The sequence below is a fragment of the Gossypium hirsutum genome, chromosome A04 (genome assembly GCF_007990345.1).
Source record: "Gossypium hirsutum isolate 1008001.06 chromosome A04, Gossypium_hirsutum_v2.1, whole genome shotgun sequence".
NCBI classification, from domain to species: Eukaryota; Viridiplantae; Streptophyta; class Magnoliopsida; order Malvales; family Malvaceae; genus Gossypium; species Gossypium hirsutum.
Genome location: NC_053427.1, coordinates 5,288,584 through 5,305,918, shown reverse-complemented (window position 1 = coordinate 5,305,918; position 17,335 = coordinate 5,288,584). Strand labels below are relative to the sequence as shown.

General features: G+C 32.3%; 2 protein-coding genes across 7 annotated transcripts; one reads left to right on the top strand and one right to left on the bottom strand.

Annotated features, from left to right (window-relative positions):
- The first annotated feature begins 8,427 nt into the window (after positions 1 to 8,427).
- On the top strand, positions 8,428 to 10,465 carry LOC107952153 (probable 2-oxoglutarate-dependent dioxygenase AOP1). The gene is made up of 3 exons (XM_016887433.2): positions 8,428 to 8,838; positions 9,506 to 9,827; positions 9,905 to 10,465. Exons 1-3 carry the CDS (start codon positions 8,471 to 8,473, stop codon positions 10,190 to 10,192), a joined length of 978 nt encoding a protein of 325 aa, XP_016742922.2. The 5' UTR covers positions 8,428 to 8,470; the 3' UTR covers positions 10,193 to 10,465.
- A 2,773-nt stretch (positions 10,466 to 13,238) lies between these two features.
- On the bottom strand, positions 13,239 to 15,686 carry LOC121203632 (rhamnogalacturonan I rhamnosyltransferase 1). Of its 6 annotated transcripts, none has more exons than XR_005925400.1 (7): positions 15,214 to 15,637; positions 14,953 to 15,140; positions 14,774 to 14,866; positions 14,474 to 14,554; positions 14,300 to 14,388; positions 14,056 to 14,218; positions 13,239 to 13,602 (listed from the first exon to the last, which is right to left on the bottom strand). XR_005925400.1 is itself a non-coding variant. In XM_041110799.1 (7 exons), the coding sequence occupies exons 2-7, from the start codon at positions 14,981 to 14,983 to the stop codon at positions 13,561 to 13,563; spliced, it is 486 nt and encodes a 161-aa protein (XP_040966733.1). In that variant the 5' UTR covers positions 14,984 to 15,140; positions 15,214 to 15,628; the 3' UTR covers positions 13,239 to 13,560. The 6 variants fall into 6 exon arrangements, 2 of the variants coding, with proteins under 2 accessions (XP_040966733.1, XP_040966734.1); XM_041110799.1 differs by having other exon boundaries at positions 14,474 to 14,541; positions 15,214 to 15,628; XM_041110800.1 differs by having other exon boundaries at positions 14,774 to 15,140; positions 15,214 to 15,630.
- Between the last annotated feature and the right edge of the window lie 1,649 nt (positions 15,687 to 17,335).

Sequence of the window (17,335 nt, the reverse complement as noted above, 5' to 3'; positions counted from 1 at the left end):
CGGAAAGGATCATATCTGACAACGCATTGAATTTGAACAACAGCACGATAGTGGATATCTACAGTCAGTTCAAGATTAGACACCACAACTCTTCACCGTATCGCCCGAAGATGAACGGAGCAGTCGAAGCAGCCAATAAGAACATCAAGAAGATTGTAGGAAAGATGACAGAAACTTATAAAGATTGGCATGAGAAGCTACCATTCGCCCTCTATGCTTATCGAACATCTATCAGAACTTCTACTGGGGCAACGCCTTTCTCATTAGTCTATGAAATGGAGGCAGTTTTACCTATCGAGGTCGAGATTCCTTCCCTCAGAGTTTTGTCAGAAGTAAAGATGGATGAAGTAGAATGGATCCAGTCCCGATACGATCAGCTGAATTTGATTGAAGAAAAGAGGCTACGGGCTATTCGCCATGGTCAGATGTACCAAAAGCAAATGATGCGAGCTTACAACAAAAAGGTTCGTCCCAGAGAGTTCCGCAAGGGAGACCTAGTACTGAAAAAGATCCTGCCCATACAAAAAGACTTTAGAGGAAAATGGATGCTGAATTGGGAAGGGCCTTATGTGGTGAAGAAAGCCTTTTCTGACGGAGCATTGATATTGGCTGAAATGGATGGCAAGACCTTATCCAATCCTGTGAATTCGGATTCGGTTAAGAAATACTTCGCCTAAAAAAAAAAGAGAGGCCAGGGTGAAAACTGGCAAAGAGCACCTTGAGACCAAAGGGATTTTGAATTGAAACCCGTAAAAGGCGATTCAAATTTTGATTAAAGGTGGGGCATGCGATGGTCTTATGGTACCTAAATTAACAAGGAGGAGAGATGTTACATCTTGGGGCATCTGCAAGAGTACTCTAGATCCCCTAAGCACATATTGGGCAAAAAGGGAGTCCTCAAGAAGTTCGTGCAAAGAAGCTCACACTGCGATATCTGGGGCACCTATGCCCTTTTATTCATTTTTTATTCCAGCAATGTTTGTTGACTGTGATGAATCTATTCCCTTCAAATTTTGTTTCTGATAAATTTCAATTCCATCATTACTATAATCTTTTTCAAGCATTTTGCATTGAAATGATGATTAATGGACTAAAAGCCATTTTCACAAAAAGAGTTCTGCATATTGCTCTGAAAGTTTCTAAATAGTACAGGAACCTAAAATAGGACTATTATTTAGAACTAACCAAACTCAAAGATTGGAAGCATATGAGAAGAAAGAGTTTAAATTGAGACTATCTCTTTGGGTTTTCTGTTCAAAATTTGAGCTGAACAAGAAGACGGGGTACCATTTCAGTGAAAGAACCTTGATGAACAAAGAGCAATGGCAACCTAAACATTAAAAGGGATTCTCGCTCACAACATGTTGCACCTATACATTCATAGATCATTCATAACGCATCTGATTAGGAGCATTTGATTCATTTTGATCATAGCATCCTAATTCGGTGGCATAAGCATAAATACATAGAACTGATTCTATAGGTCATGTTCCTAGAATTAGTGAATTCACCAGACCTTAACCCCCCCTAAGCAGTAGGGTAATAGGCTGAAAATTACAAATCTCGTCTCCCTGAAGTTGCAGTGGAACAGATCAAATCCAGCGAATTCTGTCTCCCTGAAGCCTCAGCAAAGCAGATTGAAGTCATTAGCCTTATCTCCCTGAAGTGCAATGGAGCAAACTGAAGATTACAAGTCTCATCTCCTTGAAGTCGCAGTGGAGTAGGCTAAATGTACAGACCTTAAACCCCTAAGTAGTAGGGTAACAGATTGAATTCAAAGGGCTTTAACCCCCAAAGCAATAGGGTAACAAGCTGAACTTGCAGATCTTATCACCCTAAGCAGTAGGGAAACAGATTAAAGAAGATGGGCCTTAACCCCCTAAGCAGTAGGGTAATAGGCTGAAAATCACAGATCTTGCCTCTCTGAAGTTGCAGTGGAGCAGATCAAATACATTGAATTTTGCCTCCTCGAATGCAGTGAAGCAGATTCAAACCACCAAGCTTTAACCCCCTAAGCAGTAGGGTAACAAGCTGAAGTTTATAGATATTATTGCCTTAAACCCCTAAGCAGTAGGGTAACAAGTTGAGTTTACAGATCTAAACACCTAAGCAGTAGGGAAATAGATCAATGATGACAAGCCTTAACCCCCTAAGCAGTAGGGTAACAGGTTGAAAATCAAATATCTTCTCCCTGAAATGGCGTTAGAGCGGCTAAAAGCCACAGTAGATCTCCTTGAAGTTTCAGTGGATCTCTTTTCCCTGAAATGGTGTTGGAGCGGCTAAAAGCCACAGCAGATCTCCTTGAAGTTTCAGTGGATCTCTTCTCCCTGATATGGCGTTGGAGCGGCTAAAAGCCACAACAGATCTCCTTGAAGTTTCAGTGAATCTCTTCTTCCTGAAATGGCGTTGGAGCAGCTAAAAGCCACAACAGATTTCCTTGAAGTTTTAGTGGATTAATCGAAGCTACAGCAGATCTCCTTGAAGTTTCAGTGGAATTGATTGAAGTCACGTGTCTTATCTCCATGGAGTTGCAGTGGAGTAGATCAAAACAAACCTTACCTTCTTGAAGTTGTAGTAGAGCAGTGAAGCGAAGCGAAGCAACAAGATTGGAATAAAGCTACCTGGAGAAAAGGAGCACTAAACAAATCCAGACACAGTGAGACAGGGCAAAATTGGTCTTTCTTAAGTCTTTGCTCTGTTCTCGTTACACGACAACAAGCAAAGAGGGGCAGCTGTACAAGCCCAATTTTGGGCCCAAATAAACATACCCCAACTACCCAATTAAAACCAATACAAACCCAAAACTTATCCCAAAGCACTAACCCAACCCCAAAAAAAATCAGAAACAGAAAAACCCTAATCCCACCTACTCCACCACCCTTGTTGGCCACCCACCTTGGCCACCTACTCCACCACCCTTGTTGGCCACCTACCTTAGCCACCTAAACCACCCCAACCACTCCACTTGCTTACAAAAATTTATTTGTAAAATTTGGCTATAAAAGCCATTCAAGACTATGTTAGAAGGGGGTGGTTTTTTTTGTTTTTTTGGAAAGGCTAGTTTTTGGAGATTAATCAAAGATCAAAGCAAAAGAGGTTTCTTTTGTCTATTCTCATATTAAGTTCTTTGTTTGTTTATTGTTTTCCTTTCAATTTTATTTTGTTTTTTTATACGAAAGTAAAAATAAAAGTAAGAAGCTTACCCATATTTTCATTACCGAAAAAGGTTTTTTTGAGGTCCGGCTGCCATGTACGGTGGTACCGACGGCGGCCCGTGGGGGTCCGTGACCGAAGCAAAGCCGGACCAATGGCCGGATTTAGAAAAGAGGGAGAAAGATAGTTGAGAGCTTTGTTTTATTTTTTTATTTTTTTATTTTTACTATTATTTATATTATTATTATTATTTCTCATGTATATATTATTATTTATATTATTATTATATTATATATGCCCTCTCCATATTTATTTATATTATTACTATCATTATTGTTACTTCTATTATTTTTTATTTCTGACTACTATTATTATATATATATGTATTATTGTTTGCATTATTATTATTATCACCCCTATTGTTATTACTTTACTTTTGTATTCTAATATATTATTAATATTACTCATATTTTCATTGTTTTTGCTATTACTATTATTATTATATATTAGTGTATATTTTTATGTATATATATTTATATATAGTATTGTTTTTTATTACTTTAATTTAATATTTTTATTATATTTGCTTTTTGTATTTCTATATTTATTATTATATAGTAGTGTGTATTTCTATTATATACATATATATATTTATATATATAGTATTATTATTTACTTCACTTTAATATTATTGTTATCATTATATCCAACCCAATAATAATTCTTTCATAAAAGTAATATTCCGTATTTGGTAATTCGAGACAATCGTGCCCTAACTTACTGGGTTTCGATTTTTCTCCTTTAACCTAAATAACAGAATACTCTTTTAAATCGCGACATGAGTTTTGAAAAATGCTTATTCTCGGAGATACGAGGTGTTGTGCCCTAACTTACCGAGTATGGCATTTTGTTACCTCGAAATAAGATTTTTGCAAGTAAAGGCAATATTCGGTGTTCGGGAATTCGAGGAAACGTACCCTAACTTACTGGGTTTCGATTTTCCTCGTTCACCTTAACTAACTGAATAACCTTTTGAAATACACGAATTTTTATATAAAAGGCAAGCTCGCTCTCGAAAATTCAAGATGTCGTGTCCTAACTTACTGGATGTGACATTTTATATTGTGAGACGAGAAGGTCTTTAACATTTGAGCATTTTCTTTACAAAGAGGGATCGTATTTTAAATTCTTTCAAGTTTTCAAATTTTCGACACTAAGACACTAATTAATCAACTAGGTACCAATTTTGGGCGTATCGAGGGTGCTAATCCTTCCTTGTGCATAACCGACTCCCGAACTCATTTTCTGATTTTCGTAGACCAAAAATTATCTTTTTAGTAAATCTTAACTTTTATTAAAATGATTAATTTAGGGTGATCCGATCACACCTCATCAAAAAAGATTGGTGGCGACTCCCGTTTTCATTTTCAAAATCGATTCCCATTTTCCAAAACTCGATTTGAAAATACATATGAATCAGAACAAAATATACAATAATAGTATATACAATTTCGGTCAACACTGAAGCCATAGCCAGAGACACTTACATTTGGCCAACCTTAGTAAAAGGCTCAAATCCCATTAGGCTAACACTAAAGGCACTCATGCCTTTGGTTAGTCACAATTAAGGCATAGATTCATACTGATACTACCAATCACAGATAAAATACTTATGGACAAGACTTATGCATATTACATTTTGTTAGAACCCATACTTTAATCCATATGTCTAAACAACACTAGATCTAACTTGCTACACTCATTCATTACAGATCTAATCAAATCTCATCCAAATTCTTTTCTTCGATTTACAGATATGAAACAACAACACTCCTAGAGATCAGATATGGTCTAACGCATCCAGATCTGCGCCTTAAACAATGAATCACACATTTATTAGAATTGGTATTGTCAGATCTAGGAAGGAAAAAGTGAGATCTGATCTTAGAGAATACTTACGCTTTCTACTGATCCAGAATGGAGGATGTGGTTAGCCTCAATTACTAAAGATGATCTGAGTAGCCCAGATCTGGGCCTTAGACATAATAAACACACACATGAAATTTGGCCAAGACAGCGAAGAAGATCCAAATATGAGATTTGATATCTAATAAAAATAAAACACTTACTCTACACCAATAACCAAATCAGGAATGAACAATCAGTGGAGATCTTGGCAGTCAAAGGATATTCAGCCAAAAAGATGGTAAAAGCAAAGGGAGATTTGACTATAGAGGAATAAAAATAGAGAAAACTAAGTAGAGATCTAGCCACAATGAAAGGAATAAAGACGAAAAGAGAGGAGGAGAAAAAAATAATGGCAATGTGACAGTGATGGAAAATAGGGTGGCGATGGTGCAAGGTGGTGCAGGCAGTAACGATGGAGGAGAATCGGTGACACAAACAAGAAGAAGTAGGAAAAAAATTGGTAGAAGGCAAGATGAGGGGTGACACAAGGGGAGGAGAGAAGGAAAGAGTAGAGATAGAATTACAAGAGAGAAAAATATGTTAGGGTTTGAAAGGAGGCAATTTGAACACACAAATTAGAAAAAGATGTTTAAATATTAGGGTTTTTAAACCCTAAGGGCGACAATAGAGTTAAAAACAAGGAAAATGCCGAAATTTATAAAAAAAATGTAAGGGAAGGGATTCAAACTTGGATTTCAAAGACAGTTTCACTCATACTTAACAATTAGACTAGTAACTCATTTTATGTTTAGTCATACAAAAAAAAAATTCGGGACGTAACATTAACTCAACCAAATGAATCTCAGTCTTATAGTAGTCATAGAATGAATTATGCATAAATGGTATAAAATATGCTAGTAACTAAACAGATCTTACTAGTCAATCCTTTAATTACTTTGATTACAATTTTTTTCAAATAAAAAAGTTAATAATCCCACAATTATAATGACTATAATAAGATCTAGTTTTTCTTGTATATATAAATCAAGTTAATGTTTTTATAGTTTCCTATTTTTAAATATTCATCAATTTCACGATTCAAGAACATGAGTTAAATAGTTAGAAGCATGTCGGATATTATCTTTAAGGATATTTTTTTCGTAAAATATATTCCCAGGATTCAACAAGTTCTTCCGTTATAAATAACGAGAACAAAAATCTAACAATAGATTAATTGTAATAGAAAAAACTCAAAAAGGAAGAGAGGATAAGTGAATGGAGAATGATAGATTTTTGAGGTGTATATTGAGAGTGAAATGAGGTAGGGTATATATAAGAGTTTCATTGACTAAAAATAACAAAGATAAGTAAATTGAATTAACTAAAATAGTTTGGAAATGGTTCACTGAATTAACAAAGGTTAGTCGCGTTGGTTGTTCAAGCTTTACCCTATCAATTATGACTATCATGACTATCATTATTTTTTTTTTATAATTTAATTTAAAAATTATTTTCATATCTAAAAAGATAGGAGGACAAAAAAAAAAGTAGGTGATTGAACATGAAGTTCTACCTTACAATTAAAAAGAACCGAATCATGATTTTTTTTAATTTTTAATTACTTTATAAATCACTTAATTTTTAATTATTAAAATTAATTACTAATTTTTTTTATAATTTTTTATTACCAATTTTTTTAATTTTAAAAATATTTTTTTGTGTTAATATATCATGTTTAAAAATAAAATATAAATTAGTTAAATATTTTTAAATATAACACATAATAAATCTGTGCACCACACTAGTACGCAAATTAGTATGTATATGATATATATATGATTTAACTATTACTTAGTGAATACAGATTCTTAATTAATTTAATATTGCGATCAGTAAATGATTTATTGTAACATTATTTACATTTTTAAACACCTATATCAATTTTAATAGCGTATTTAATTTGTAAAAATAGTGATAAACTTGAAAGTTTTTTTTTAATTGTTTTAAAATTTACAGTGACATATTATGCAAAATTGTATGTTAAGTTATTTCCATACTTTTCTTTCATACTAAATTTGATAATGGGTGGCCCGGCTCGAAGGTCCGCCCGAAAAATAGGAGGGTTTGGTAAAAAATATAGGCCCAAAAAATGGACTTGGACAAAAAACGAGACCTGTTTAGAAAACAAGCCGGGCCTCGGGCAAGAATTTTTTGCCTAGGCCCGGCCTTGCCCGAATTATATAATAATTTATATTTTATTTTATTTTTAATCATTTTAAAATTTTAATATAACTACTTTTTATTATATTTTCAATTTGTGTATTGTTTTAAGAATTGTTTTAGTATCATTTTTTAATTTTTTAATATTTTTTATGTTTTTAAATGTATTTGATTTATTATATTTTAAAAATTTTTTATTTAATAAAATAAGCTAAAAAAATTTAATATAGGCCGGGTCAGGTCGAGCTCAGGCTTAGTAATTTTATTTTGGGCCAGGCTTTGATAATTTTTTAGGCCCATATTTTGGGCCAGGACAGGCCCGGGCCTAAAATTTTGTTTAGGCCTGGCCCGAACTGGCCCATGATTAGCTTTATTTCATACACTTGTAAGCTTTGTTTTCATTCTATTTGCTAAGTGTTTTTCTTTGTAATTGAGCATAATTTGTAAACATTTTGATCTTGTAAGGATTGTTTCTTTGTTTGCTTCTTTTTATCTCTTTAAGAGAGTTTGTGTTTTAAGATTTGGGTAGAGATCTTAAACGAGTTTGTAAGGTTAAACCTTGTCCCAAAATTTTTATGTTCATTTCTCTTTAGCATTCACAAAATTTTTAAAAGCTAATTCACCCTCCTCTTGACAATTTCGATTTGATTATTTGAATTAGCAGAGGAGTTTATGTATATGATGCAATCTTTCCCTTCACAAGAATTTTTTTTCTTGTCAGTTATCAACACATTAAAAATTTAAAAATTGTGTTTTATAATATAATATAATATAATATAATATAATATAATATAATATATGACATATATTATTTAACTATTAATTAGTTAATGTAAATTATTATCAAATGATGACATTATTTATATTTTTAAATGTTGAGGTGATTGTATGAAGTGACAATAAAAGGATTAAGAATTAATCATATTACACCAGATGACTGTGATTTGTGACCAAATATGCCTGGTTTCTACTAGCAGAGAAATAGCAAGAGACAAGAAAAAATAATAAAAAACCAATCCAATTTGGAATGTTATATCGCTATTCAATATTTTGTATTTTTTCACAAAAAAATATACCCATTATTTTATACTTTTGATTTGCAAGGAGGGACTTTCAATGCAATTATAAATCTCATTGATTGTATATTAAAGGTGCCATTCAAGCATTAGTGTTTGATATAAACATAGAGATGAGCTCAACAACTCCGGCAATGGTTCCAGTTATAGATTTCTCAAACCAAAACCTGAAACCGGGCAGCCCTGAATGGGATTTAGTGAAATCCCAAGTTCGAGAAGCATTGGGGGAGTACGGTTGTTTCGAGGCATTGTTTGATCCAATCCTGGAGCTTCGAAAGGCAGTGTTTGGGGCTTTGCAAGAGACCTTTGACTTGCCTTTACAAACCAAGAAACTGTGTGTTTCCGATAAGCCCTTTCGTGGCTATTTCAATCCTTCATCTGGACCGTTTCAAAGCTTGGCGATGGAAGATGCTCAGATTGCTGAAAACATTGAACAATGCCTCACCAACACTTTATGGCCTCAAGGAAACATAAGTTTCAGGTACGGTAACAAGTATTATAAGAGCCCTTGCATTAGGAGTCAGAATATATTTTATTTTCTCTATTAAAAAAAATCTTTAGATATTAAATCAAAGAGCAAATTGGTTTTTTTGTTAAAAATTTTATCTATTTTTTTTGGTAAAAACTGGTCTCTTATGTCAACATGAGATACACGTGGCACACTATGTGTAATTGTCTCGTTATTCCGTTAGCTACATAGTTTTTAACAATAGAATTGAAAGAAACTTTTAACAAAAAAGACCAACTTACTTTTTTGATCTAACATCAAAATGCAATTTGATTTCTAATACAACTTTTAGTCTTTAGGTACTTCACTTGCAAAAATCCCTTTAACAAAACTATTAGACTTCTTGGAATCCACCTGCTTATTAGGAAAAGTTTTTGAAGTTGTCATTTTCCGACATGTCAACCCAAATTTAGAACAATAGAGGTATTATTCCCGTGTTGTGTATGCTTAGTTTTAACCTTAGGTTTTAGCGGAAAAGAGCACTACCACTTGAAAACCCAAAGTTAAAATCAAGTATAGACACATTAAGAATAATAGCTCTATTATTCATGTTCCAAATCAGCATCCCAAAAGACGATATTACAAAGATTTCTCCCAATAAAGGGGCAATTTTATTTATTATATGTTTTGTATTTGGCAGTAAAACTCTGGCGTCTTTCACTCAACTAGCATCCGAGTTACAGAAGAAAATTTTGAAGATGATTTTGGAGAGTTTTGGACTTGAGAAATACATGGATGAGCTCATTGACGCCGTAAGCTATGAACTGAGGATCATGAAATATGAAAAGCCAAAAACCAATGATTCAACCCATGTGTTAGCTGCGCACTGTGACTCTAATACGATGACCCTTTTGTATCAAAACGAGGTTAATGGACTACAGATTCAAAGCAAAGATGGTGAATGGATCAATATGAAGCCTTCACCCAACTCTTTCATAGTCTTGATTGGAGAGTCCCTTAGCGTAAGTTCCACTTATTTTTTGCATCACAAAGTGTTTAAATAGCTTGACTTAAAACCTAAAATTTTTATATTTTGCAGGTATGGTTAAATGGTCGATTGCCTTCGCCTTCTCATCGTGTCATTATGAAGGGTAACGAAGATAGGTATAGCTTGGGACTGTTTACAAGGCCAAGAGAAGGCTACGTAGTAAAGGTTCCAAATGAGCTTGTGGATGACAACAAGCCCATCCTTTTCAAACCTCATGACTACGAAGAATATTTGAAATTTTATTACTCCGAAATCACTCAAGCAGCTGTTAAATCTGGAGGTTCAGCTGTTCAATCTGAGGGTTATATAACTCGTCTTAAAGCTTATTGTAGTGTCTAAGATTTGGCCATCAATAATTATTATATTGTAGCCAATTGTTTGGGGTCTTTCTATAAATATGGCTAAAAATAATTGTTTTTTTCTACAATATTAAGGGTAAGATATTAGGTTAATACAGTTTGAATATGTGTCAAATGAGTGTCTAATAATAGGTTTAATCACCTCTCCATATAAGTCAAGACAAAAATAACTAGTGTGGTAGAATTTCATGTTATGTATTGGACTGCAAATTCTTTTTGCAGCATTATAAAAAAAAGTATTTCTTTTGTACTAGATTAATTTTTTTTATACTTTAATTAATGTAGTCGCAAACTAATTAAAAATCTAACTAAAACAAGTGCAGTTATCAATTAATAGTATAGCTACGGTGAGTAAAGATATTGTTCCCACGAGTACTAAAAGTATTAGTAATTACTGTCTTTTTATTATTTAATTGACAAATTGGAGAGATTGATTAAAACTAATATTAACTAAATTAATTAACTAAAGAACACGACAAATAACGAATCAAGAAAACAAATGATTAACATCTAAGAAGTGAAACAATACCCAGGAAAGAATCCACCCAGGAAAGAACTAAACAATTTCTTCACTTAGTATCTTGATCCATAGAAATTTTTAAATTATGCTAATATCTCTTTCTAGAGTAAGAGAAACCGACTCTAAGAGAGAAACCGACTATAGGTTGATTAATTAAAATTTCTTTCTAATTAAAACTCCTATTATCACATTAACTCGATCTATGAATCTACCTATTAGATTTGACTCTAATCCGGTAGATTTATGTCGTCTTATTTCTAGGATTGCATGCAACTCCACTCAATTATGCTAGATCTTCTCTTAAATAGAGACTTTTCCTCCTCTGATTTAAGCACATCAAACATGGATTAATAGTCCAAAAATATTAAATCAAGAATTAAGCACACATAATCGAGAACAAGATTGTAGTATTTATTGCATAAAATAGAAATCAAAAGACAGAATTCTTCATAGGGTTCATCTCTCCTAGGTATTTAGAAAATCAGTTCATAATAGCAAACAAAAACATCTTAAAGACAATATAACAATAAGAAACAAAGAAACTCATAATAAACTTCAGATAAATCAAAATGAGATCTTCTTGATGGAAACCTGCTTCAGAGTCAGCTTCAATGGTGTTTTTCGAGTAATTTTCTTCAATATTCTATGACAACTCTCTTCCCTCTTCTTATCTTTGTCATATATAGGTCTTAAAATGCCCGAAAAACTTAAAAATGCGTTTTCCCGCAGGTTTGGAGTGCGATTCGTGATTTTCACATGGTCTGGCACATGACCGCGTGGCACACACGGCTGTGTGTCTAACCCGTATGGTTCTTGACACTTGCTCCAATTTTCGCTCGTTTGTTGCTCCTTTTACTCCCAAAGGCTCTCCAAAATATAGACACATGTGTTTAAAGGATTAAGAGCATAAATTTCATCATTTAAATCGAATAATAATAAAAAACACAAAAAAATGAGGTTAAAATATATTACTTTTGGCATTTATCATTAACTTTTATAAAAAATTTTAAGTATTGCTTTTTTTTTAAACAAAAAGCACATTTCAAAGTGTTAAAAGTTGATAAAAAAAAGTAAATATTGATTTAAAAAGTTTTTAGTTCTATATTTGACGCTAATAAAAAAATAAAAAACATTGTTAATATATATCAAAAGATTTAAATTTTTTTAAATATTATTTTAAATTTTTTACATGTTTTAAATATTAATTTATACTTAATTTTAATTAAAAATCTTAAAAAAACAAAATTTAAAATACCTTATCAATCTATGTTTAAAATATAAACTTCTTTTAACTTTTCATAATTGAATCAATGAATAAAAATATAAAATAATTGTCGAGACGTTTTTTTTTAAATCAACTTTTATTTTGAAAACGAAAATGAGAATCACCACCAATCATTTTTTTATGAGGTGACACCGGATCACTTCGTAATTTGATCACTTTAATAAAAAAATTTAAATTACTAAAAATAATGAATTTTAGTCTAACAAAATCCAGAACATGGGTTCAAGAGTCGATTACGCACGAGGAAGGATTAGCATCCTCGTGACGCCCAAAATTAGTACCTAATTGATTAATTGGCGTAATGTCGAAAGCTAAAAATTTGAAAATTTAAATATGATCCCTCTTTGCATGTTTTTTAATTTAAATCATTTAGTTAAATCAAAACTTATATAAGAAGCTTTCTTATTTCGAGATAACGAAAAAGGTCATGTCCTGTAAGTGAAGTCAGGACATCTCGAATTTTCGAAAATAAAAATGCTCCCTATTCAATTATTGTTTAAATCTCATGTGGTTTTAGTTTTAAAAGGATGTTCGGTTATTTAGGTTTAAAGAGAAAATCAAACCTTGTAAATTAGGGCTGATTTCTCGAATCTCTAAATAAGAACGTTGCCTTAGTTTTGAAATTCTCCTTTTTACGCATTGAGTAAAAAAATTAATATGACGTTTAAAGTGATGTATATTTAGTTTATTCGGGTACAATATGTCTAAATATAATGCATGGTATAGTGATAATGAAATAATATAAAATGGTTAGATGGGGAGAATATTAGAATGATAAATAATAATTAAATAAAGGAGTACTATAACAATAATAATATAATGATAATAATAATAATATTAACAATCCACTGCAGCAAAATTGACTTTTAGCGGCGTTTTTTAAGGTCTTTAGCGGCGCTTAAAAGCGCCGCTAAAACTATTTGCGGCGTTTTTACAAGCGCCGCAAAAAACGCCGCTATAGACGGCGCCATAAAAGTTTGTGGCGTTTATTTAAAAAAAACGCCGATAAAGGTCATGAAATTTTAAAAAAAATAAAATATTATAAAAGTCATGAAAAATATAAAAAATTTAAAATTCATTATCAAAATATTGAGAAGAATAATATCCATGATATAAATATAAAAATTTCCTATTAAATTTTAACTAAAAATATTAAAATAAAAATAAAAATTTAGAATCAAAACTAAAATAAATAATTAAATTAAATTAAATATAAAGATATCAATGAAATAAGGACTTAAATCATAACCATGTAAAATATAAGATATTATCATCAAGATATCCGAAAAAGTTGTCAATATAGAAACCCAGTGCTCTCACCAGGCTTTAAACAACCTTACAAATGCCCAGAGCAAAACATTTACAGGGTCAAAATCTCACAATGTGTGGAAATGCAGCTCTTAGCAATGCCAATCTCCGTTCACTGCCACAAATCTCACCAGAAGCTATGTAAATCTGAGTTTCCTTATCGAAACCTAATGCTTGCAAAACTAGCGTCGCTTCTTCGGGTGTCAGAGGACACAACCCTTGTTGTCTCCTCTCTTCAGACATTATCTCTTTCTCTCTCCACCAAGGGTATGCATACCTGAAAGAAAGGGGTAACTACCTAGTTACATTTCTGTATCATTGCGTCCTGATTCTTGAAACTGATAATATTAAGATCACAAGATACTTCATAGATTTAAAAGTGCAGATTAATATCTTGTCATCACTAGTGCAAACATTTGATGCAACTCATAAAAAACAAGGCAAGGGTACACCATGGTCATACTTTGGTTATTTGCCTACCAACAGCAGAAGGCATCATACTGTTATTTTTATTCCCTGTCTGACATTATACTTTAGAGAAGTTCTCATACCTAAGTCGCAGCACACAGATTTTCTATCTTATTTGTAGGATGTGTGAATGCTGGGGTTCACTAATCACTACTTTGTGTCTCCTAAACAGATGGTACACCACTTTTTGCTATGATAATTTGAGTGTTTTGACATGAATATTTTTAAGCTAAAAATAGTAATTAATAACGAGCAACCAAACCTGTTCTAAGTAGTACTTTTCATTTGACCAGCTAACAGGAGACATCTGAAAAGCTTGAAACCCATATTTCCTATTAAACTTCTTTGGCAGCCTTTTGATAATCCGAACTTCATCCATTAGAGAATCAATGAAATGGCTCACATCAAAAATGTCACCAAAATCACTGCCAAACAGATCATGAGTCAAAGACAATTTACAGCAGCTGAGAAAGAACTAAACAACCTTTCCAGAATTATAAATTTACCTAGGGTCCGCCCAGAATGATGTCTTATCAAGTTTTGGAACAACCAAAGTGAGATTTAAAAGTCGAGCAACGATTACCATGTCACAGATCTAAAAAGGCTTAATCAGCTTAAATTAATAACATAATGTTGAATAGAAGAACAAGGAAAAGATGAGCTAGAGGAAAGACATAGACCGCAGCACGCATTTGATTCAAGCCCCCATTGCATGAAACTTTGAGAAAACCATTACTTTTATAGTTTCCTGCAAAATGCAACTGCAAAAGAATGAAGGTCTTACTTTTACCAAAAGATCAAACTGAGAAAGCAAAAATATTTCCTTCAATAAAATTCAGGGACACATACAAGGTACCAATGTTTATTATTTTTCTTTCTGAAAACCCATTGTTTCAGAAACCCATTTCTTCTTCCAATTACACTAGAAAAAGGGAAAACCATGTAAACCCTAAACCCTAGTAAATGAGAAATGAAATTACCTCTAAGTTCTTCGACCAAATCCTTAGAAAAAATAGCACGAAACCCAGTATACCTCGTTGTACAAACAGAGTATATTCTCTTTTTCGCTTCCTCTTCATTACAAGATCAGAACAAATAAAAAAGAAAAATAAAACCCAAAATTTAATGAAATCTGAAGGAATAATTATAATTTAAAAACCTGCCGACAACAGAAGCGAGGGTTTTAACATAGGTATCGGTCATTTCTTCTTTCAAAGGTTTTGGGCGTTCTGGGAATTCCAAAATGATAAGCCAATGTTCGGAATCACGGCCATATAGGAAAACCGACGGTAATCGGGAAGAGTTGTTCAAAGGGGAGTAGTCGAACCCGGATGTCTTGGTTCGGGTCTGTATTTTGGTTGAATCGGGGATGAAAATTCACAATTTCATTTATAGAAAAAAGTTGAAAATAAGTAAATACCTGGACAATGCCGGTGTGGTCTCTAAGATTAAAAAAGGTAAGGCCGCCATGGACCCGGTGGAGAGCGACCTAGCCGCAAAGACGGACCCGAAAACCCACATCTTGATTAGACAAATCACCACAATAAGCGGTACAAGAGACCCAACGGAGAGAGTCAGAGAGAGGGGGTATGGGGGTGGGAGTTTCAGGGGAAACGGAAGGAGGAGGAGATTGAAAAGTGGAAGCAGAAACAGAGGAAAGGGTTCGGGTTCGACGGTTCCTTGGAAGCGATTTTGGAGTTAGAATGGAAGGGAAAACAGGGAGAGCTCTGGCGCGAAAGGAGAGGATAAGGAAGGATTTGAGAAGCACAGACATTGTGTTCTTAAGGCTTTTTGAGGAAAGTGAGTGAAATGGGGGTTCGGGTAATCTTTTAGTTTAGGGATATAAGCAGAAAACACAGGGTTTAATGGATTGGGTGTTGGCGTGCGAAGCACGTGGCTTCTATATTGTTTCAAAAATGGACTTTAAAAATCCGTTTAAAGATCGTTCCCAATGGCTTTTCTCTAGTGCAACAGCCTGATTCTCAAATGCCTGGGCTTATCAAATTTTGCGGCGTTTTCACTAAAAACGCCATTATATTAATTTTAAAATTTTTTTAACATATTTTTTATTTTTTCTCTTTTGGAATTTTTTTTAATTTGAATGTTGAACTTTTTAATTGAAATATGGACTAAAATATTAATTTTTAAGTTTTTAAGTTTTTTATTTTTTATTTTTAAATTTTAATTTTTAATTTTTAAATTTTAAATTTTTATTTTTGAGTTTATTTTTTATTTCGATTTAATGTGTAATTGTAGACGTGAAATTCTAATTGTGGTTTAAATGTATAGTTAAAACTTTAATTTTGATTTAATCATACACATTTAAAAAAATAAATACATCAATATATTTTTATATTGAATAAATATAAATATTTATGTATCCATGCAATATATAAATATAAAATGATGTTATATCAATAATTGTGTAAAAGAAAATGAAAAAAACGTGGAGACACAAATATATATTTTAAAAAGAAAATGAGTTACAATTAAGAAACGTGGAGACACAAATGAGTGCAGAGAATTTTCGTTCGTATAAATAAATATATATTTTAATTAATCAGTATAGATAAATATTAAAATAGTATAAACAAAAAACTATTAATAAAATTTAAAGGTAAACTTATCATTTAAAACATTTTTCACAAAATATCCCTTCAATCCATTAAACAATATAACACCTTATTAATATATAAAAAATATTTTTTATCAAAATCAAGATATCTATTATCGATAACAATAATTAATTATAGGGTTTAGGATTTAATTATTGAATATGATTCAATTGAGATTAACATACTATATACCCATGGCCATTAAACCTTAAACCATAAAACCCTAAACCATAGACCTTAAACCTTAAATATTAAACCGTAAACCAAAAAATAAATTTAATCAATATTAAGTATTGCTTCCATAATTTATTATATGAACATAAGCTTTTACATTAATATATATGTATATACACATCAACATCCATGTGATGTTTTTTGGCTTTTAGTGTTTTAGAAGTTATAGTTTATGGTTTAAGGTTTTTAGGGTTTAAGGGTTATAGATTAGGGTTCATGATTTTTTAGGGTTTAGGGTTTTAGGGGTTATATGACTTTTAGCGGCGTTTTATCAAAAGCGCCGCTAATGCTCCGACTTTTAGCGGCGTTTTACAGAAAGCGCCGCTATTGCTCCGACTTTTAGCGGCGTTTTACCAAAAGTGCCGCTATTGCTCTGTTTTTAGCGGCGTTTTAACAAAAAGCGCCGCTATTGCTCTGTTTTTAATGGCATTTTACCAAAAACGCCGCTATTGATCTGTGTTTTACAATTTTTGTGGCGTTTTTTGATAAAACGCCGCTAAAAACGCCGCTAAAACCCTATTTTCCTGTAGTGATCATATCATAGTAACAATAAATAAATAAAGTAACTTAAAATAAATAAAAAAATGGAAGATGCATGTTAAAAATAAATTGACATGACATGAAAATGCCAAAAATAATGAAAGAAATAGTAAAATAACAAGAACACACCAAAAAAATAAAAATAAAATAACA

Excerpts from the sequence above, each read along its gene's own strand:
- LOC121203632 (XM_041110799.1), bottom strand. The coding sequence starts at position 14,983 with ATGTTAAAACCCTCGCTTCTGTTGTCGGCAG. Across the intron at positions 14,389-14,473 it reads TGAATCAAATGCGTGCTGCG|ATCTGTGACATGGTAATCGT; the intron begins GTCTATGTCTTT and ends AAGCCTTTTTAG. Across the intron at positions 13,603-14,055 it reads AAAAGTACTACTTAGAACAG|GTATGCATACCCTTGGTGGA; the intron begins GTTTGGTTGCTC and ends CCTTTCTTTCAG.
- LOC107952153 (XM_016887433.2), top strand. The coding sequence starts at position 8,471 with ATGAGCTCAACAACTCCGGCAATGGTTCCAGTTATAGATTTCTCAAAC. Across the intron at positions 8,839-9,505 it reads CAAGGAAACATAAGTTTCAG|TAAAACTCTGGCGTCTTTCA; the intron begins GTACGGTAACAA and ends TGTATTTGGCAG. Across the intron at positions 9,828-9,904 it reads TGATTGGAGAGTCCCTTAGC|GTATGGTTAAATGGTCGATT; the intron begins GTAAGTTCCACT and ends TATATTTTGCAG.